The sequence below is a fragment of the Gorilla gorilla genome, chromosome 6, assembly GCF_029281585.2.
Source record: "Gorilla gorilla gorilla isolate KB3781 chromosome 6, NHGRI_mGorGor1-v2.1_pri, whole genome shotgun sequence".
Lineage (NCBI taxonomy): Eukaryota > Metazoa > Chordata > Mammalia > Primates > Hominidae > Gorilla > Gorilla gorilla.
Window position 1 is genome coordinate 15,035,679 of NC_073230.2, and position 23,009 is coordinate 15,058,687.

At 35.3% G+C, this 23,009-nt stretch overlaps 1 protein-coding gene across 8 annotated transcripts in view; it reads left to right on the forward strand.

The window, feature by feature from the left end:
- Positions 1–15,998, forward strand: part of MIOS (meiosis regulator for oocyte development) — a 40,721-nt gene extending 24,723 nt beyond the window's left edge. For all 8 annotated transcript variants that reach the window (XM_019031722.4, XM_019031721.4, XM_019031723.4 and 5 more), the window contains 4 exons: positions 3,433–3,585; positions 4,710–4,914; positions 14,460–14,589; positions 15,513–15,998. In XM_019031722.4, the coding sequence (XP_018887267.1) occupies positions 3,433–3,585; positions 4,710–4,914; positions 14,460–14,589; positions 15,513–15,609 (585 nt within the window). In that variant the 3' untranslated portion in view covers positions 15,610–15,998. The remainder of the gene's footprint in view (positions 1–3,432; positions 3,586–4,709; positions 4,915–14,459; positions 14,590–15,512) is intronic.
- The last annotated feature ends 7,011 nt before the right edge of the window (positions 15,999–23,009 follow it).

Here is a 23,009-nt window from a genome sequence, read left to right on the forward strand (position 1 = left end):
GGCATGAGCCACCACGCCCAGCCTAAATTCTGATTTTTAATGTTTAAGTAAATTTGTTTTCCTTGCAACCATCAATAAAATGTTTTCTATTATTTATATGTAGGATAATCTTTTTGGGTTTCTTCCAAGATTTTTCCTTTACCTTTGATTTTTCAGTAGTATGACCTTAATGTACCTGGTTGTGGTTCATTTTATCCTGTTTGTGGTTCACTGAGCTTCTTGGATCTGGAAGTCTGTTTTTCAGCAGATTTGGAAAGTACGGGGATATTATTTCTTTAAATATTTTTTTCTGCCTCAATCTTATTTGGTTTTTCTTCTAGGACTCTTATTACATAAGTATTAAACTACTTCATAGTGTTCGTAGGTGCCTGAGGCTCTATTCTTTTTCCTTCCATGTTTTTTTCCCCACTATTCTTCAAATTGGTTAATTTATTTTTTTTTTAAGACAGAGTCTTGCTGTGTCACGCAGGCTGGAGTGCAGTGGCACAATCTTGGCTCACTGCAACCTCCACCTCCCAGGTTCAAGCATTCGAGTGATTCTCATGCCTCAGCCTCCCGAGTAGCTGGAATTACAGGCATGTGCCACCACACCTGGCTAATTTTTTGTATTTTTAGTAGGGACATGGTTTTACTATGTTGGCCATGCTGATCTTAAATGCCTGTCCTCAAGTGATCTGCCCGCCTCGGCCTCCCAAAGTGCTGGGATTACAGGTGCGAGCCACTGTGCCCGGCCCAGATTTGTTGATTCTGTTGACTTATTCCATCACCTCTGTCTGCTGTTAAACTTCCCAGGGAATTGTTCATTTCAGTTATTGTGCTTTTCAGTTACAGAATCTTAACTTTGTTACAGTTTACATTAGCAGTCCCCAACCTTTTTGCACCAGGGACTTTTTAGCACCAGGGGGTTGGTTTAGGGATGATTCCAGCACATTGTATTTGTTGTGCACTTTATTTCTATTATTATTGTACTGTAATACATAATGAAATAATTCTACAACTCACCATAATGTAGAATCAGTGGGAGCTCTGAGGTTATTTTCCTGCAACTAGATGGTCCCATCTGGGGATGATGGGAGACACTGACAGATCATCAGGCATTAGATTCTCATAAGGAGTATGCAGCCTAGATCCCTCACATGTGCGGTTCACAGTAGGGTTCACTCTCCTATGAGAATCTAATGCTACCACTGATCTGACAGGAGGCAGAGCTCAGGCAGTAATGTGAGGGATGGGGAGCAGCCGTAAATACAGATGAAGCTTTGCTTATTGCCCTGCCACTCACCTCCTGCTGTGTGACCCAGTTTGTACCAGGCCATGGACCTGGGGGTATATTGGGGGTTGGAGCCCCCTGGTTTACATTTCTCGGTTCAGATTCCTTATCTCTTCACTAATCAAAACACTATTTTCCCAAGCCCTTCTGATTTGGTCAGACTCAATCTCTGAACTATTTTCATTACAGATCATGTTGTGGCTTGATTTTAGGCTTTATTGGAGAGGATCTAGAGAAGACTTACTGTATATGTATTGACTAAATTCTTACTTAGTTTATCTCCTTCTTGCCATATAAGGGGAAAGAATGAGATGTGAAAACATCTTATTTTTCTGTGAATTTTCTTTTTAAACCAGGGATTATATGCTACTTTGGTACTTAGTTCTGCCTACTTGGTCATAATTAGGGCTAGAGTAGACCTCTACTTTTTTAAGAAATGAAATTGTAAGATATGTGTTTCACATGTTCTTTTAGCTAAATTTAACTCTGGTAATTAACACTGAATTTAATAGATGAAAGATATGTTGCTTCAGTTTTTGATTGGATGTCTAAAGATTATATTAGCTGTTACAGATTTTTGTTCTTTTTTTTTTATAAGTAAGATATACGCCAGGTTCTCTCTGAAATTTCACTTTTCTATTGGCCCTCAAGTAGGACTGAGAAAACTGACCTTCAGATTGATGCCAAAGCATCATTGGAAGTAGAGACTTTCTCTCCTTTCTCCATTATGTAAAGTTAAGGAAGATATCCTGGACAGGGCTGAAAGTCTTGTAAGAAAACCTAAAGCGGCCGGGCACGGTGACTCACGCCTGTAATCCCAGCACTTTGGGCAGCCGAGGTGGGCAGATTACCTGAGGTCAGGAGTTCAAGACCAGCCTGGCCAACATGGTGAAACCCCATCTCTACTAAAAATACAAAAATTAGATGGTGGCACACCCCTGTAATCCCAGCTACTCAAGCAGGAGAATTGCTTGAGCCCGGGAGGCAGAAGTTGCAGTGAGCCGAGATCGTGCCACTGCGCTCCAGCCTGGCCGACAGAGTGAGATTCTGTCTCCAAAAAAAAAAAAAAAAAGAAAAAAGAAAACCTAAAGCAAGCATAGATGAAATGTGGAATGTCACAGCTGCCAGGGAAAATACAACTTTAGGAAAATTATTACTGGCAAGAACTTGAAGATCTTAATGAGAAGAACTCTAAAGTAAATTTAACTAAAACAAGGTGTTGCTTTTAACTGTGGCTACAGGCAAAAGAACTAAGAAGGTATTTGGTTTGGTTTTGCTTTTTCTTGTTTTATTATTATTTTTAAGGCAAGAAATGTATGTTTTAATTGAAGGCAAGAGTAAGAATAGACAGGTTTAACTTACAGATAAGTAGATATATAAAAGCAGCATCTCAGTTCACCATGCATTGCTAGATAGGAAGGACCAAGCTAACTGTTAGTTCAGATGTGACTGAGCAATTTTGGTGTGCATTTGGATTTTTTTTTTTTTTTTTTTAAGATGGAGTCTCATTCTGTCACCCAGACTACAGTGCAACTGCACAATCTCAGCTCACTGCAACTTCCGCCTCCCGGTTCAGGCGTCAACCTCCCAAGTAACTAGGATTATAGGCGCCTGCCACCACACCTGGCTAATTTTTGTATTTTTACTAGAGACAGGGTTTCACCATCTTGGCCAGGTTGGTCTCGAACTCCTGACGTCAAGTGATCCGCCTACCTCGGCCTTCCAAAGTGCTGAGATTACAGGCATGAGCCATCACGCCCAGCCTGTATTACATTTGGATTTGATAGTAAACAGAGTTTGTGAACCCAGAGGTTTTTAATTGCTGGGACAAAGGGTATTCGTATCACTGTTTACAACATTCAACCACGAAGTTCTGTTTTCTTAAACTTAACTAAAAGGTAGAGAATTACACTTCCCTGGCCAGGTATGATATATAAAGTACATATTTATGTCATTAGTGGAATCCAGCTTGAGATAAATTAATGGAGCTTCCATAAATTTTCGTTATTCTCATTAGGAGCCAGCTTTTGGCAAAAAAAAAAAAAAAAAAAAAAAAAAAAGGCCTATTTCTTCTGTGTAACTCATACTTACATGCTACCCAGAAGTCTCTGGCCTAGCCAGGAGATTTTAAACAATTGAAATAATTCATGTTTTCGTTTTAGGGTTCACCTTTAGATGTTCTTAAAGATGAAAGGGTTCAGTACTGGATTGAGAATTATAGAAATTTATTAGATGCCTGGAGGTTTTGGCATAAACGAGCTGAATTTGATATTCACAGGAGTAAGTTGGATCCCAGTTCCAAGCCTTTAGCACAAGTAAGTACATTGTTTTGGAGAAAATCAAATTCTAACATGTTGATGTTCAATTTAATAAGTTAATATTAGCTCGTTATTTTGCTTATATTGAGTTCCCATTGATGTCTTTGTCTTTTCTAGACTGAACTTTGTCCTTGATCTTCCTGTCCTTTGGTTCTGCTTCTTGCTAACAATCATCTCAGTGGCTTGAGCTTTAGTCGCAGATAGAACAAACCACAGCAGGCCTGAAGTTTTCCAGTGTACTTCCAGCCCTTTCAGATTCTAAACTATTACATTATCTTATAAATTCCACTTGTGTATTAAGTTTTTTAGCATTATTTATGTGCAGTAAGGCAGGATTTGGGTTTTTTAGACTTTAGCAGTATTACCTATATCTATATGTTTAATTACACATGGAAATTTCTTTTTAGCATTAGTTTAAAAAATGAGATTGTTGTCACATAAGGTATACCACATTAAATCACTGTGTCTTAGTTCAGATATTAAATATTATGTTATCCTCAATATGAGCACTGGATGGTGCTATTTTCTTATTTTAGAAACTTGAGAAAGTGTTTATATTAAAACCAGAGTGTTGATAAAATGGCATTACATGGTAGTACATGTTACTAATCTATATGATAAGTGATTAAGAGCCTAGCAATTTACTGTAAAAACAAAATGAACAGCTTCTATTGCTATTATTCTAAAAATTTAACTATTTACCATTATAAGTTTGTTAACTCTTTTTGTCTTAGGAACAGCGTTTTCTTTATAAGAAAATTTTGTTCAGAAGATTACATCACTGAACTGTGGTTTAGAAGTCATATTGGGATATTTTGTAATGGCCCGGTGTGAATTCTGAAGTCATTGTTATTTCTAAAATGTTGGAGTCTAAAGTTGGAGTTCTTCCACCAATTTCAGTGGTATTAGTAAGAATATAATTAAAAAGGAAGTACCCCAAAAATGTAATTGCTAGGTATAAATTTTAAATGAGAGCTAGTCAACCTTAGCAGATCAATTTTGAAATATAAAATAAAGTTTTTTAAAAGTATTTAAAAATAATTTGTTAGGCGCACACTAAGTTATTTAGCATTCCATTATGGTTTGCATTACATTTATTTTTTCTTTCATTTGTTTTGTAGGTTTTTGTGAGTTGCAATTTCTGTGGCAAGTCAATCTCCTACAGCTGTTCAGCTGTGCCTCATCAGGGCAGAGGTTTTAGTCAGTATGGTGTGAGTGGCTCACCAACGAAATCTAAAGTCACAAGTTGTCCTGGCTGTCGAAAACCCCTTCCTCGATGTGCGCTTTGTCTCATTAATATGGGAACACCAGTTTCTAGCTGTCCTGGTATGACATAATTTTACAAAATACTTTTATGAACTGAAATGATTCTTACATAATTGAGTTAATGTTGCAAATAAAATACAAACTAGCTAGAGTTATTATTTCTAAGAAAGGGCAGTTTACTAGCTTGAAGGCTTTTATGTTCCTATAATTTATGAACTATGTAAACTAAAAGCAAAATCTATATCTATTGATACTTCAGGTAATTTCGCAAGTTCTGACCAATTTAAAGTTTGTGAGGAAAACTTAAATATGAAATAATCTTAATATATTACCATTTTCTTATCACTGTTTCCACTAAGAGGAGTTCGTTCAAATTTGATTATTTAAAAGTCAGTATACCCGCACCTGTTAACAGATACTTTGTATTTCTAAGGATCTTTTGACATCATTAAAGCACTTTGACATTTCTTCCTTCATCTTCAAAACCTACCTATAAAATACATAAGAGAAGGGTCAGGTGCAGTGGCTCATGCCTGTAATCCCAGCTCTTTGAGAGGCCAGGGTGGAAGGATTACTTGAGCCTGGGAGTTTGAGACCAGCCTGAGCAGAATAGTGAGACCCCATCTCTCTAAAAAATTTTTTTGGCCGGACATGGTGGCTCACGCCTGTAATCCCAACACTTTGGGTGGCCGAGGCTGGCAGATCACGAGGTCAGAAGATCAAGACCATCCTGGCAAACATCGTGAAACCTCGTCTCTACTAAAAATACAAAAAATTAGCCGGGCGTGGTGGCACGCACCTGTAGTCCCAGCTGCTTGGGAGGCTGAGGCAGGAGAATTGCTTGAATCTGGGAGGCAGAGGTTGCAGTGAGCCAAGATCGTGACACTGCACTCCAGCCTGGGCAACAGAGCAAGACTCTGTCCTAAACTTAAAAAAAAATTTTTTTTTTAATTAAAAAATAATAATGAATAAGAAAATACATAGAGAAAGTATTAGCCTAGAAGTCAGGTCCCTTGACTTCTAGATTTTGATGCTGCTTCTGCTGTTTGTCAGTTACCTAGTAAATTTATATATATATATTTATATATATATGTTTATATATATTTATATATATGTTTATATATGTATGTATTTATATATTTATATATATTCATATATTCATATATATATAAAAAAACGAAGGCAATATGTAATGTTTTAAATGTACATTTTAGTTTTGATTTAAATTTTAATCAAGGATTTTTATTTTATACATTGCATACTGACCACTCTTTTATGTTACTCTGGTCCTAATAAACAGAAAATAACAACTTGGAATATATACATATACACACACACAATGTTCGTTTTTTTTTTGTTTTGTTTTGTTTTGTTTTTTGAGACAGGATCTCACTCTGTCACCCAGGATAGAATGCAGTGGCATGATCTCGGCTCACGGCAACCTCTGCCTACTTCCTCCTGCCTCCTGGGCTCAGGTGATCCTCCCACCTCAGCCTCCCAAGTAGCTGGGACCATAGGGTTTCACCCTGTTGCCCTGGCTGGTCTTGAACTCCTGAACTCAAGCGATCCACCTGCCTCAGCCTCCCAAAGTGCTGGGATTACAGGCATGAGCCACCATGCCCAGCCTATATTTTTTAATGGTTAGAAATATTAAGATTATTTTTTACTCTTTATAGTAAACATATGGAAAAAAATTTTGAGAATAGTAGATAATTAAATATCTTATACCTGGTGGCTGGAATTATTCCAGCTCTTTACCTAACTTGAAAATGATACTGTGGCACAATTTTCAATTAAAATCATTTTGGCTATTTGGCACACAGGTGTAATGAATAAAGAACTGGTTAGAGTGTCAGAATGTCTGTTTTAATTCTAACTCTGTGACATGCACTCTGTGACACTGAGAGTTACTTGCACCTTCCTCTGGACTGGAGATCCTTTCTAGTGCAGACATTTTATAATTCTATTCTGTATCTTGTTCATTTAAGTAGTCTGCTTTATCATTACATTAACATTTATGAAAGACTTGCTGGTATCATTGGCTTAGCAATTATTTTTCCATCTAGATGCTTTTTTTAAAGAAATGAAGAGAATATGTAATGTTTTAAATATACATTTTAGTTTTGATTTAAATTTTAATCGAGGATTTTTATTTTATACATTACATACTGATCACTGTTTTATGTTACTCTGGTCCTAATAAACAGAAAATAACAATTTGGAATATCTACAACAATGAGAGCTCGAGGTAAAATATAGCATAAATAAGTCATATATGTGTATGAACTGAGATATGTAGAAATAATTAAATGTAACACATCTTTTGGACCATAAGCCTCAGGAAGCTATAAGGATTATTTGCATTCTTACACCTGGGCACTCTTCCTTTTTGCTGAATACCAGTTTTTCAATCTTTTCTATTTTTGAAATAGGTAAGAAAATAATTTTCTAGAATTTGAAGAAAAATCTTAAAACATTTGAAATTCTTTGTTATGATGACTAATATAACGAATAGCACTCAGGTTTATCAAATATTAACATTTTTCCATATTTGTTATAGAATTTTTTTCCATATTTGCTACAGAAATAATTTCTTTATATATATAATACATATTTGAACACTGATTTTACTTGATACATTAATATAATGCTGATGTGCTGAGATGAATAAATCAAAGAACCTCTTGGAGCTCTTGGTCTGCAATAAGCATAGTTAACGAATATAAAATAAGTGATATTTTCTAGAAAATAAATACTGGTCTACAATGCCTTGTCTGTCATTTCAAAGTCTCTAAAAAGATCTGAAAATCCAATGCCTTTTAAAAATAAAATTACAGTAATCTCATTTGGCCACAAAACCTGTTCAGAATTGATGTGAGGCTATTAAGATATTTATTTCTCTTATTTATTAGTGAATATTCATCTTTCACTGCAGAAATACTAACGAGTTTGATTACAGGGTGCTTTAGACTTCCCTCAAGGTGTACATATTTGCTACTTTTTTCTAAAATCCCAAACATCCTGGATTCTGAAACACATCTAAACCCCCAACATGAATTAGGACTGTTATATAAGGAAAGAATTAGGAATTTTGAAAGTGGGAAATATTACTTCTACCTGAAGGATATCTGGAAAGCTTTAGGAGGAAGTTACCATTTAAGCCAGTCCTTTAAAGTTTGGTAGATTTAATATATGAAGATTGCAGGGAAGCCGTCCAGGTTGCAGACCAAGAGTAAAAAACATGAACTAGGGTGAAGAGATTGGTAAGTATTATGATAAGTACAGGGGGTGTTTGGGAAGAGCAAGTGTATTGTTGTGAAAGGACCTAGGAAGTGAACTGGTAAGAAATAGTAGGAAAATTAGGGAGAGCCTGAATATGATCTTTAAAGGCATTGCTGAGCTAAGTTAGAGAATAATCACTATTTATAATAGCAAAGACATAAAATCAACTTCAGTGCCCATCAGTGGTGGACTGGATAAAGAAATGTGGTACGTATACAGCATAGAATACTATGCAGCCATGTCTTTTGCAGCAGCATGGATAGAGCTGGAGGCCATTATCCTAAGCAAACTAACACAGGAACAGAAAACCAAATACCACATGTTACAAGTAGGAGCTAAACATTGAGAACATATGGTCATAAAGAAGGAATAACAGACACCAGGGCTTACTGGAGGGTGCTAGGTGGGAGGAGGATCGAAAAACTACCTGTCAGGTACTATGTTTATTACCTGAATGATGAAATAATCCGTACACCAAAACCCCCATGACACACAATTTACCTGTATAACAAACCTGCACATGTACCCCTGAAACTAAAGTAAAAGTTTAAAAAAAGAAAAAGAAGCAATTTTTTTTTTTTTTTGGTATGTGAAATCAGAAAAGTCCATTTCCAAAGTGAAACAGGATCTAATAGAAATCAAGTGCTGGCTAATTGGATAAAGAGTCAAGACCCATCAGTGTGCTGTATTCAGGAAACCCATCTCACGTGCAGAGACACACATAGGCTCAAAATAAAGGGATGGAGGAAGATCTACCAAGCAAATGGAAAACAAAAAAAGGCAGGGGTTGCAATCCTGATCTCGGATAAAACAGACTTTAAACCAACAAAGATCAAAAGAGACAAGGCCATTACATAATGGTAAAGGGATCAGTTCAACAAGAAGAACTGTCCTAAATATATATGCACCCAATACAGGAGCACCCAGATTCATAAAGCAAGTCCTTAGTGACCTACAAAGAGACTTAGACTCCCACACAATAATAATGGGAGACTTTAACACCCCGCTGTCAACATTAGACAGATCAACGAGACAGAAAGTGAACAAGGATATCCAGGAATTGAACTCAGCTCTGCACCAAGCGGACCTAATAGACATCTACAGAACTCTCCACCCCAAATCAACAGCATATACATTCTTTTCAGCACCACACCACACCTATTCCAAAATTGACCACATAGTTGGAAGTAAAGCACTCCTCAGCAAATGTAAAAGAACAGAAATTATAACAAACTGTCTCTCAGACCACAGTGCAATCAAACTAGAACTCAGGATTAAGAATCTCACTCAAAACCGCTCAACTACATGGAAACTGAACAACGTGCTCCTGAATGACTACTGGGTACATAACGAAATGAAGGCAGAAATAAAGATGTTCTTTGAAACCAACGACAACAAAGACACAACATACCAGAATCTCTGGGACACATTCAAAGCAGTGTGTAGAGGGAAATTTATAGCACTAAATGCCCACAAGAGAAAGCAGGAAAGATCTAAAATTGACACCCTAACATCACAATTGAAAGAACTAGAGAAGCAAGAGCAAACACATTCAAAAGCTAGCAGAAGGCAAGAAATAACTAAGATCAGAGCAGAACTGAAGGAAATAGAGACACAAAAGACCCTTCAAAAAATCAATGAATCCAGGAGCTGGATTTTTTTTGAAAAGATCAACAAAATTGATAGACCACTAGCAAGACTAATAAAGAAGAAAAGAGAGAAGAATCAAGTAGACGCAATAAAAAATGACAAAGGGGATATCACCACCGATCCCACAGAAATACAAACTACCATCAGAGAATACCATAAACACCTCTATGCAAATAAACTAGAAAATCTAGAAGAAATGGATAAATTCCTGGACACATACACCCTCCCAAGACTAAACCAGGAAGAAGTTGAATCTCTGAATAGACCAATAACAGGCTCTGAAATTGAGGCAATACTTAATAGCTTACCAACCAAAAAAAGTCCAGGACCAGATGGATTCACAGCCGAATTGTACCAGAGGTACAAGGAGGAGATGGTACCATTCCTTCTGAAACTATTCCAATCAATAGAAAAAGAGGGAATCCTCCCCAACTCATTTTATGAGGCCAGCATCATCCTGATACCAAAGACTGGCAGAGACACAACAAAAAAAGAGAATTTTAGGCCAATATCCTTGATGAACATTGATGCAAAAATCCTCAATAAAATACTGGCAAACCGAATCCAGCAGCACATCAAAAAGCTTATCCACCATGATCAAGTGGGCTTCATACCTGGGATGCAAGGCTGGTTCAACATATGAAAATCAATAAATGTAATCCAGCATATAAACAGAACCAAAGACAAAAACCACATGATTATCTCAATAGATGCAGAAAAGGCCTTTGACAAAATTCAACAACCCTTCATGCTAAAAACTCTCAATAAATTAGGTATTGATGGGACATATCTCAAAATAAGAGCTATCTATGACAAACCCACAGCCAATATCATACTGAATGGACAAAAACTGGAAGCAGTCCCTTTGAAAACTGGCACAAGACAGGGATGCCCTCTCTCACCACTCCTATTCAACATAGTGTTGGAAGTTCTGGCCAGGGCAATCAGACAGGAGAAGGAAATAAAGGGCATTCATTTAGGAAAAGAGGAAGTCAAATTGTCCCTGTCTGCAGATGACATGATTGTATATCTAGAAATCCCCATTGTCTCAGCCCAAAATCTCCTTAAGCTGATAAGCAACTTCAGCAAAGTCTCAGGATACAAAATCAATGTGCAGAAATCACAAGCATTCTTATACACCAATAACAGACAAACAGCCAAATCATGAGTGAACTCCCATTCACAATTGCTTCGAAGAGAATAAAATACCTAGGAATCCAACTTACAAGGGATGTGAAGGACCTCTTCGAGGAGAACTACAAACCACTACTCAATGAAATAAAAGAGGATACAAACAAATGGAAGAACATTCCATGCTCATGGGTAGGAAGAATCAATATCATGAAAATGGCCATACTGCCCAAGGTAATTTATAGATTCAATGCCATCCCCCATCAAGCTACCAATGACTTTCTTCACAGAATTGGAAAAAACTAAAGTTCATATGGAACCAAAAAAGAGCCCGCATCGCCAAGTCAATCCCAAGCCAAAAGAACAAAGCCGGAGGCATCACACTACCTGACTTCAAACTATACTACAAGGCTACAGTAACCAAAACAGCATGGTACTGGTACCAAAACAGAGATATAGACCAATGGAACAGAACAGAGCCCTCAGAAATAATGCCACCTATCTACAACCATCTGATCTTTGACAAACCTGAGAAAAACAAGCAATGGGGAAAGGATTCCCTGTTTAATAAATGGTGCTGGGAAAACTGGCTAGCCATATGTAGAAAGCTGAAACTGGATCCCTTCCTTACACCTTATACAAAAATTAATTCAAGATGGATTAAAGACTTACATGTTAGACCTAAAACCATAAAAACCCTAGAAGAAAGGCAATACCATTCAGGACATAGGCATGGGCAAGGACTTCATGTCTAAAACACCAAAAGCAATGGCAACAAAAGCCAAAATTGACAAATGGGATCTAATTAAACTAAAGAGCTTCTGCACAGCAAAAGAAACTACCATCAGAGTGAACAGGCAACCTATACAATGGGAGAAAATTTTTGCAACCTACTCATCTGACAAAGGGCTAATATCCAGAAGCTACAATGAACTCAAACAAATTTACGAGAAAAAAACAACCCCATCAAAAACTGGGCAAAGGATATGAACAGACACTTCTCAAAAGAAGACACTTCTCAAAAAACACATGAAAAAATGTTCATCATCACTGGCCGTCAGAGAAATGCAAATCAAAACCACAATGAGATACCATCTCACACCAGTTAAAATGGCTATCATTAAAAAGTCAGGAAACAACAGGTGCTGGAGAGGATGTGGAGAAATAGGAACAGTTTTACACTGTTGGTGGGACTGGAAGCTAGTTCGACCATTGTGGATGTCACTGTAGCGATTCCTCAGGGATCTAGAACTAGAAATACCATTTGACCCAGCCATTCCATTACTGGGTATATACCCAAAGGATTATAAATCATGCTGCTATAAAGACACATGCCCACGTATGTTTATTGCGGCACTATTCACAATAGCAAAGACTTGGAACCAAGCCAAATGTCCAACAATGATGGACTGGATTAAGAAAATGTGTCACATATACACCATGGAATACTATGCAGCCATAAAAAATGATGAGTTCATGTCCTTTGTAGGGACATGGATGAAGCTGGAAACCATCATACTCAGCAAACTATCGCAAGGACAAAAATCCAAACACCGCATGTTCTCACTGACAGGCGGGAATTGAACAATTTGAGAACACATGGACACAGGAAAGGGAACATCACACATCGGGGACTGTTGTGGGGTTGGGGGGAAGGAGGAGGGATAGATAGCATTAGGAGATATACCTAATGCTAAATGACGAGTTAATGGGTGGAGCACACCAACATGGCAGATGTATACATATGTAACAAACCTGCACGTTGTGCACATGTACCCTAAAACTTAAAGTATAATAATAATTTTTAAAAAAATCAAGTGCTGGCTAGTGGCTCGAGTATCTAAAACTCCCTGGTGCTTTGCCTGCAATCAGAGATTGCATCCATCCATCATGCTTTGTGATTCAAATAGCTGGAATTTCTATAAGCTTATTTAACTGAGACTTGATATTTTTATACTCAATTGTGCTTTGAAGATTAGAAATCTATTGAAACAGTTCTAACATCATTATAAACATTATAAATATTATTTATTCAACAAATGTTTATTTGGTACCTATTGTTCCGAGTGCTAGAAATGTTACAGTAAAGAAAACAAAAATCGCTGCCCTTACAGAATTTAACTTCTGGACAATGACACATTTTTTAAAAGTTAGATTATCTACTGGTTTCCTTCATTTTCTTCTTACATTATGAGTTAATGCATAAGTGAAACTCTAGTTTCGCCTAAAGTGTTCTGTGGCACTTGTCTTCATAATTCACTATAAATCTTTTAAAATCTGAAGTCATTTGATCTTAAGCCTTTATACTTGGCAGTGAGATAGACCTTAATACTTCCAGTTTCATCAGAAAAATATAAAGATATGCTTGTTCTGATTCAGTCTGTTATCTGTTTATGTTAGAAGTTACAAAAACAAAGTGACAAGCACTAATGAGAGCTTTACACAGAGGTGTAAAGTAGTGTAGATATCAGATCTATATTTTATTTATCTCTTCCCCCTTTCCTTTTTGCCCTCTCATTATTAATTGTTGGTGACCCTTTCAGGAGTAATTTTAGTGTGTTTACATCTTTAATCATTGAATTACTTACACATCCTTTCACCTCATATTATTAGCAAAAACGGATATTTTTTAAAACTATTCCCGACTGCAAGATTATCCTTTTGGTCATGAAAGCGTGACCTGCAATGGTCCAAGCAAAATTTTTAACGTAGTTATCAATGCATAATGTCTTTATAGATAGCAATTAAGTAAAAATATTAAGTCTAATTAAGCAATTGTTTAAGTTACACAAGTCTCATGAAGTGCATTGGGAAACTTTCTGCTTTTTCTCTTCTTTGAAAGGGCTTGTACAGATGAGAATTACCTGTCCCTTGATTGATTTTTTTTTTTTTTTTTTTTTTTTTTTTTTTTTTGAGACAAGGTCTTGCTCCATCACCCAGCCTGGAGTGCAGCAGTGCAATCTCGGCTCCCTGCAGCCTCCAATCCCCAGATTTAAGCAATTCTTGTGCCTCAGCCTCCCAAGTAGCTGGGACTACAGGCATGTGTCACCACCCCCGGCCAATTTTTGTATTTTTAACAGAGACGGAGTTTCACCATGTTGGCCAGACTGGTCGTGAACTCCTAGCCTCAAGTGATCTGCCCGCCTCAGCCTCCCAAAGTGCTAGGATTACAGGCATGAGCCATCACACCCAGCCCTACCTGTTCCTTGAATGTTAAGTAAAATGCATTTGTAAACTGGGCCTGGTATTTTCCTTGTGGAAAGATTTTAAACTACTGATTTGGTCTCTCCAAAGTTTTAAATTTAGATTGTTTCTTAGTGGGTTTGGATTTTTTTTTCCATTTTTATATTGGCTATTAAAAATGTAGGGGAGCTCCTGTCATTCATTTTCGCTTCATCTAAACTAGAACCTACCATCAAAATTGCTATTTCAATATGATGTGTGATTCATATTTGGAACACAGTTTTAGAAATGCTTTTTGAAAGTAACTTTAAATAAAATATTGTGATACAGTTAATGAAGATCATTTTATTTTGTCATAGGAGGAACCAAATCAGATGAAAAAGTGGACTTGAGCAAGGACAAAAAATTAGCCCAATTTAACAACTGGTTTACATGGTGTCATAATTGCAGGCACGGTGGACATGCTGGACATATGCTTAGTTGGTTCAGGTAATCAGCACATTTCTTCTTTGATAGGCTTGGAGTTATGGGGGATAACACAGATTGCTTCTAAATAGTTTGGGTTTATCTATTAGCATTTAGCCAAAGTATGAATTTTATTTTTTACTGTCACTCATGTTAACAACGGTGGTGTGAACATGTCATCATTAGATATCCTATGTAACCTTAAACTATAAAGGTAATACTTATGTAAGAACTAATTTAAATGTTTTGTATGAGTTAAATGTTTGAATAACATTATTTAACTTTATTCGGGGAGAGGATATGTTTACAGTTTTTACACTGAATATGCTGTAATTTACCATGCAATTGAATTACTAATGAAATGTTAAAAGAGCATATCATACTGCTGCCTCAGTTCTCTTCTAAGTAAGCTTTTTGTGTAGTCACGCAATTAAGACTGTCAAGACATATTTGAATTTTATTTTGAATGGTGCCAGTGGCCCTGTGCTCCTGGTTGATACAGCATTTATACCCAATTTATCTTACTGGCTAATTTAAACTCTGAGCACATCCCTGTCACCTTCACAACTATAAATGAAATATCTTGCCATATATGTAGAAGGTAAAAGGTATGTGTTTCTTAACTTCTCCCTAAAGTTCAGCTTGGCAGTAGTTTATAATTTGATGCTTTTGATGCTTTTTTCTCTGGGTTTTAGTTTCTATATTTTTCCAAATGCCATTTTGAAAAGTTGCATTATAGATAGATATAAGTAAACAGGTGGGCACAGTGGTGCACACCTGTAGTCCCAGCTACTCAAGAGGCTGAGGCAGGAGGATCACTTGAGCCCAAAAGTGTGCGTACAGCCTGGGCAATATAGGGAGACCCTGTCTCTTAAAAAATAAATAAATAAATAAATAAATGTCTGTCTAATTTGGATTTTTAACTGTTATTTGACCTATTTTTTTAGGGACCATGCAGAGTGCCCTGTGTCTGCATGCACGTGTAAATGTATGCAGTTGGATACAACAGGGAATCTGGTGCCTGCAGAGACTGTCCAGCCATAAAATGTTACCACCGTAAGAGAACCCTTCAAGTGTGGAACTTTCTAATAGGCGTCCTTCATAGCTCAGAAACATACCTCAGAACAAGCCATTCATGGCTTACCTGTAGTGGGAAAACAAATCATTCTATCAGATCAGCAGTTTTGATGTTTGAGTGATTTTGATATGCTTCACAGAGACAAATGCTGCCGAAATAAACATCGAAGTATAGGCATGAGTTCTGTTCAGCAGGTTGAAAAGTCTGATTTAGAAAAACTTTCTAAGTTTTGGTTGAAATTATGAACACTCTAGAAGCAGAATTTCTGGAAGAGCCAAGAACAGACTTTGAGCCTGTATCTTCAAAGCTGAAACTGGATATCTTTCAATAAAATATGTGCACTTTTAAAATAAAATGACTAATTCTGTGATTCAGACAATAGTTTTAAGTTCAGCTGTGCTTAGATTTCTTTCAGATTAATTTAAAATTATAGATTTTTACTTTTAGAATTGCAGAGCCCCTATCCCACACTGGAGAATATTTTTTATTACTATCTGTTATATATATGTGTGTATGTGTGTGTGTATATTTATGTGTGTATGTATAAATATGTATTTTTTAAAGGAGCCTTTTCCCTCCTTTACTTTGATTTTAAGATAAGCAATCTTTTGGCATAGACATTATCATCTTCCTAGAAAAGCCAAGATGAAGAATCTATCTTACAACTTTTTCTCTTCAGAAGAGAAAAGCATGTACCATTTCAGGTGAACATACAAAATTTTCACTTTCTACCTTTTGCCTTCCAATGTCCTGATTTGTCTTCAAAGGTTTTTCTCCATATTAATTTGTCATCTTATCCTCATCACCTGAGAACACTTTACTGCATACAAAGTCTATGCAAGATTATATGTAACTAGCCATTTAGTATGATCTATGTCAGTGTTTCTGTGCTGTCAAATTCCGTCCTGATTTGGAATACCATACCTTGTTCTTTCCAAGGTAGACTAGGAAGTGTTGGGGAAATAGGGTCACTTCAGAGACCACTTTAGATGTAAGTTTTTAAATGTAAGTGTTACTGGGGCTAAGTCAGGGACTTTATTTAAAACATTTTTTTTTCTCATTTCATAGCTAGATAGTTGTAAGAGAAATACAAAGAATTTACAAGATGCTTCTCTTGTCATCTGCCATATGCAGAGGGACTGAACTAGGAATTTTGTAGTTGAAGCTGTGTTCATAAAGAGTAAATCTTATTTTATAGATTTTGGAGAAATAAGAATTTTAAGAGCTTTCGTATTAGCAGTTTTGCCTTATAAAAACTAAGATTTGTCAGATTAGTTTGAGGTGTAACCTAAATATTAAAAGTAGATTAAATTTATTTTTTACCTTGAATGTCTGATACATAAAACCCTTTTCTAGGAAAACATTGGAAGTAGTACATATTTACTCTAAATGTCTCACCTACATGACAGTCTTTTCAAATGAAAGACATGGGAATTGCAATTTTTTTTTAAAGATTGCTATTAAGGGTACTTTTTCCAGCCTTCATTTGAGTAAATCTTAATTGATTTCATTTTATTAACATATACCCTTTACCTTTAATATTTCATTTGAAGTGTTCCTTTCAAACTTACTGTCTTAAATATGAAAGTCAGCTTTAAGTAATGTCAGACTCATGCATTTTCATTCTCATTAGCTAAAGTAAAATGTAAAATTATCTCAAATAGTTACAAGTTTTGGAAATACAGTATAAAACATGAATGTAAAGTCTATTATGTAATATGCTTATTTGTAATCCTAATATATGAGGGTGACATTTTTAAGATTGTATGTATGTGTCAACCTCTTAAATGTTTTCTGTGAAGCCCAAACATGCAGTTTATGTCTCTGGTGTCTGTTTTGCATTTCAGTGTACGTGGACAATGAAGGTAGATTCAAATTATTTTCTCATTTTTATCACTAAGTCACTGGTATTTGGGTTTATAAACTCAACAAGATACTTTACCTAAACATGATCAATAGATGTGTTTATTAAAAGTGTTTTTATTATTTTTAAAAGATTGAATAAATCTGGGTTGAAGTCATTGTATCTAATCAAGAAATTATGATTCCTTTACAAATAATCCACGTGAAGTAATATTGGTGCTTTTTTTGATGACAGACTTCATACTTAATATTAGAAGTAACATTCCTTTTAGGCTCTGTTTTTCAATTCAACCCACTTTCCAGAATAGTTATTATCCTTTAAAATGGTATATTTTAAAAGTAGCTTCCCATTGTCAATGCTTCACATAGTAAGTGTTTAAAAGAATGTAGTTCTTCATTTAATTAGATGACTCAATTTCAGTCATTCATTTGACTGCAAGTAGTTAAAGCATGGTCTTTGAAACATAAATTATAATCCTAGCCTCGGGATCTTCGGTAAGTGACTTGACCTTTTTGAGCTTCAGTTTCTTCATATGTTAAAAGAAAGATACAGAAATACCTACCTCAGAGTGTGGGAGTATTAGGTGATGCAATAAACATGAAGTGCCATATCCCTGTCACATAGTGCTCTATAAATGGTAGTGATTAGCAGTCATTGTTACCTTCATTTTCATAGATTGCTCATGTATCAGTACTTTTTCAATGAATACTTATAGTATAATTTTAATTATAGTATATAATTAAATTAAGTAAATATAGTATATAATTATAGTATATAATGAATATAAGTATTCATTATACTTATAATTTTAACGAATCTACATTTGCCTCAAGAATGAAAATTTCCTCGGTGTGAGTTAGCTGAAATAGATTTTTTTAAAAAGAATGAAAATTCCCAATAATAGTTATACTCCAAATATAGGGTAAACAAAAGTATCTAAGTCCTGTCTCAAAAGAAAAATGCCATAATTTGGATAAATTTATAGTATTATTGTTTTTGCTGCATGCAAAAATCCTCCAAATGACCTCCTAAGAGTTAAATGTGATATAAAAATGAACCCAGAGGAAAAAATTATGGCAAATTTAACAACTGACTATTGAAAACGTTAAGTTTTATGTCTATTCTCAACTCTTAATTTAACTACGTTTAAATTGAACTCTCTAATCTGGGTACTTGGAGAAAGTATCCAGGATTATTCTGTGTACTTTTTCTTTTTCTGCCATTCTATTACACTTGATGTTCATTTAAATTATAATGTTGGGGTGGTAGTGATAATTTCAAAAGTATACTGTGAGACTTGCTGTCCCGGAATAGCCATAATTAAAGCTAGTGGGCACAATTTCTGACATCTGCTCAGACAGGCATCAGAGAGGTAGGAGGCACATATTTGGGTCAATATCTTGTATCAAGTCTAGTGACCCACATCACAATGACAGAAACAGGCATTGTTAGATAGCAGCTCCCTTGTCCACTGCTCACTCCTTCCATCATCTGCCAGTTTTCTCTCTTACCTGAAAATGTTGTAGGTTACTTTGTTGATTATATAACAAGTAGCACTTTACAAATATATTAATTTTTATAAAATACTACTTTTCCCAGAGTGCAGAGACAGAAGGAAAGCTTCCCAAGGTTTTTAAAAGCTAACAACCCAGATATCAAATTAACACAACTTTAACATGATAAAGTCACAAGTAAAATTAGCATCAAATGCAGCAGTATATAAATTACTGTTAATGCCTTTTATGTGCCAGGTGCCAAGCGCATTATCCTGTTTTTGCAATAAACCTATGAGGCAGTTATGCCATTATTGTCCCCGTTCTGTAAATGAGGCAACTCAGGCATAGGGACATCAGGTCACTTGTCCTAGGTTACATGAGTAGCAAATACAGCCAAGACTTAAGATTCCAGTAGTCTTGATCTGCTAATCTGCCCTTTTAATTTCTGTTTTCTGCTTCTGTGTACTACTTTGTAGGTTATATATGTAAGAGAATGATTCACTACGACAAAGAAGGGTTTATTCCAAGAATTAAGTACTGGGTAATATTTTAATTATATTTAGTATTAATATACCAAAAGAGAAGAACCACGTCAATAGCTCTTTGGATGTACAAAGCACTTGATAAAATTCAAAAATTGATCTCTTAATTTGTTTTTGAGGTCAGTTTTTATGCAAAGGAAATGTTTTCTCTCCATTTTCTCCCCTCGTGTTTTACTGTCTCATACATCATGATGCCTATTAGAGAAATACTAGAATCCTTCTCACTATAGACAGGAATAAGAAGTGGATGCTGTTGTCACTGGTTCTGCACATGGCAATGAAAAAGAAGAAAGCGAAAGGCACACCTTTGCTTCTTTTCCAAGTCATCAAAATTTGATATGGCAAAAATCATAGTTACAAGGCAAACAAATTGATAAACTACAACATTTATGACAAATTGCCTTAATTCAGAAAGGACATTTTCAAAGCCGAGGAAAAAACAATCAGTAGATAATATCAATCAAAGACTTGTGCAAGCAAAATAGAACTGCTGACAAATAAATGCTAAATCAGTAACATGCTGATTAAAAAGTAGAATACTGTTTGCCTGACTGCATAGATTTAAAATAATAGGCATTTTCATGGATGTGGGAAGGAAACATTCTGAGATAACAGCTAGTTTAAGTCTTGAGGACAGGTAAACTGTATTAATTAGAAGCCGTAAAGAGGTTCATACCCTTTGACATAGTATGCTGGGAATATTTTCTGAGGGATTGATTGCATAAGTGCGCAAAGATGTGTATTTTTATGATACAGTTCTACACAGTATTGTTTATAATAAAAACTTGGAAACCTAAATGTCCAATAATAGAAAAGAATAAATTATTGTATATACATACAGTGGGTTACTAAGAAATGATTCAATTAGTATAGATATTTTCATTGACAAAGGTTTCTTAATATGTTGGTAAGTGAAAGGGAAGTTTTAGGATAGTATATCTAGCATATAAATATATTTGTTTGGGATATGGTTAATACAGAAACTTTAACAGTGGCCATCTTTAAAGAGTGGAATTTTGAGTAACATTTTCTTCATATCTATCTTTCATTTTTCCCAATAATAATGAATATATAAATAAATGTACATGCATCTCTCTCTCTCTCTGTCTGTCTGTCTCACTCTGTCTCTCGCGCACACACACACATACATACCATATATGTATATACTGGCTTTTAGAAAAGTTATCCATGACCTTGTATCTTGTTACTAAACACAGTGAAACAATCATATGTTAGGATTTATTCTATGAGGTGAAAAAACAGGCTACAAGGTATTATGAAAATTTGGATTGAGATCTAATTGTTCAGAAAGCATTTTCTAGATTTCTTACTCTACACTAGTAATATACAAGAATAACAAGATATAGTCCTCTCAATTCTCCATTACATTTGGAAGTAGTGCATTATGTTCTCCACTTAGCGTATTGGGAAATGAATATGTAAAATAATTCTGATTTCCCTGAGCTTAGTGGTACATGATTCATAACTTCATTTCAATATTTTTTCTCTTATATCTTCGTCATGAGATTTCCCGACTCCTCTTTTTTGGCTCTGGGTCTGTGGTGGGAAAGCTGTCCTCCTCTATGTACTGAATTTATGTGATTATTGTCCAGTCTAATCTGGCATGCACTTTGCTCAATTCATTTCCGATAATAGCAGGTTATTTAGGTTTAAGTGATGAATTCTGAACATGCCTGTGTGTCTTTGCTTCACCAAAACACAGAACCATACCTACGTGTGCTGGACACTGTTAAAGGTTCTGATGTTAAAGGATTGATGGCACCACAGTTGCCTTGGAGGAGTTGTATGTCTAATGGAAGAGGTAGATACAAGCATAGTTTTCAGCAGATTCAAATCTATTAAGCTTAATATTTACAACTGCTATAGCATTTGCATAAAATGAGTATCATTTTAGCATCTCTGCAAGCCAGAAAATGTCTATTTAATTTTCTCATTTTGGACTTTAAAAATTATTTTCCAATTAAAAATAATTTGAGGAAATAGAGATTTCCATAACATTTTTCAAAAATGTAATTTTCTTACTCATCTACTAATGGCACAATGTTTTAAAATGCTTTGCTAAAAAGGCAGCTTTAGGATTAAAGGATAGTTTATGTAATGTTAGAAACAGCAGCAATAATAATTCAGTAGAGACTTTCATCATTCAATTTATGAAAAGCATATTGCCTTAGCATAATTTCTTAACTGGAAGTTTAGATGCAGGAATCAAATTAGTCTCTTAAAATATAAAGTCACAAAGACAAGTCTGGAGGAGCATTTGAAGGGATTAATGTCTCACAACTTGAAACATATATATGTAAGAATTCATGCAAACTATGTATCTTACATCTTTTTATCTAAAGAATTTTAGCTCCATTTACACATAAGAAAGCCTGGAGTTTGAAATAATAGTTGTCCAAATTCATGCTTATCCAGATTTACATCACATTGCAGCCACATATTTTGCTGATGATAGTTAAATAAGAAGTTGCTACTGTAAAATGTAAAGCTAAATATCCTTTTTAGCACCATGTATTATTTCATAGTAAAAATTGGAATGTGACAATATTCCTGTGGTGTTATGTCAAAAAAAATTTTCATCATCAATTTGCAAACTTTTATTATGCATTAAGGAGGTATACTTAATATTTGAACAACTATGGATGTGTATCTTTATGGTACATAAATGTTCCCAAAATAGATGAAGATGTGTATTTATGAAGCAAACATATTCAGCGATGTGACAAATGTGGGAGAAGTATCTCTTGATAAAGTAATACTTCTTTAAAAAGTAATATGTTTTATCATTTTAAATCTTCTGATCTTTTTCTTCCATTCTTCAAAAATGGAATGTATGGTCACTTGTCACTCTTAGTACAGATTAGCATTTTTAAACATAGACGGCTTTCTGAAATACATTAAATGCTTTTTGGAAAATTGAGTGTAACTCTTTCAATGAATGCTAAGATACTGTTGGCTTCCAAAAGAGAATACTCCAGACAGGGTATATTTTTTCTCTTTTTCTACTGGAAGAACCAGACACAATTTAGAGACAAGTAAGCTGAGGACAGATTTTCAAGGTCATCTGGGAACAACTACACTTTTAGAAACATTTTATTTTTTTTTAAATATTTTATTGAATTTTGTTACTTCTGTCTTCAGAAAATGTTATATGAATACAGAAAATGTATGTTCCCTATGGGGACCTGGGAGATTAAAAACGTGTATCATCCTGATAAAACATATCTCATGGGAAAAACTGGCCAAAACAGTTAGTTACTCAGTATATCTCCAGGTTTGCATCTTCTACTTCTTATGTATTCATTTAGAGGCCTCTTCCAGTGTGTGGACCTCTGCAGATTCTAGATAACTTTTCAAATATGCTAGATTTTGAGCTGTATATTTTTTCTCAAGCAGAGACATCTGCGCATAGTGAAAATGATTTCTCAGAGACCAAAATTGCC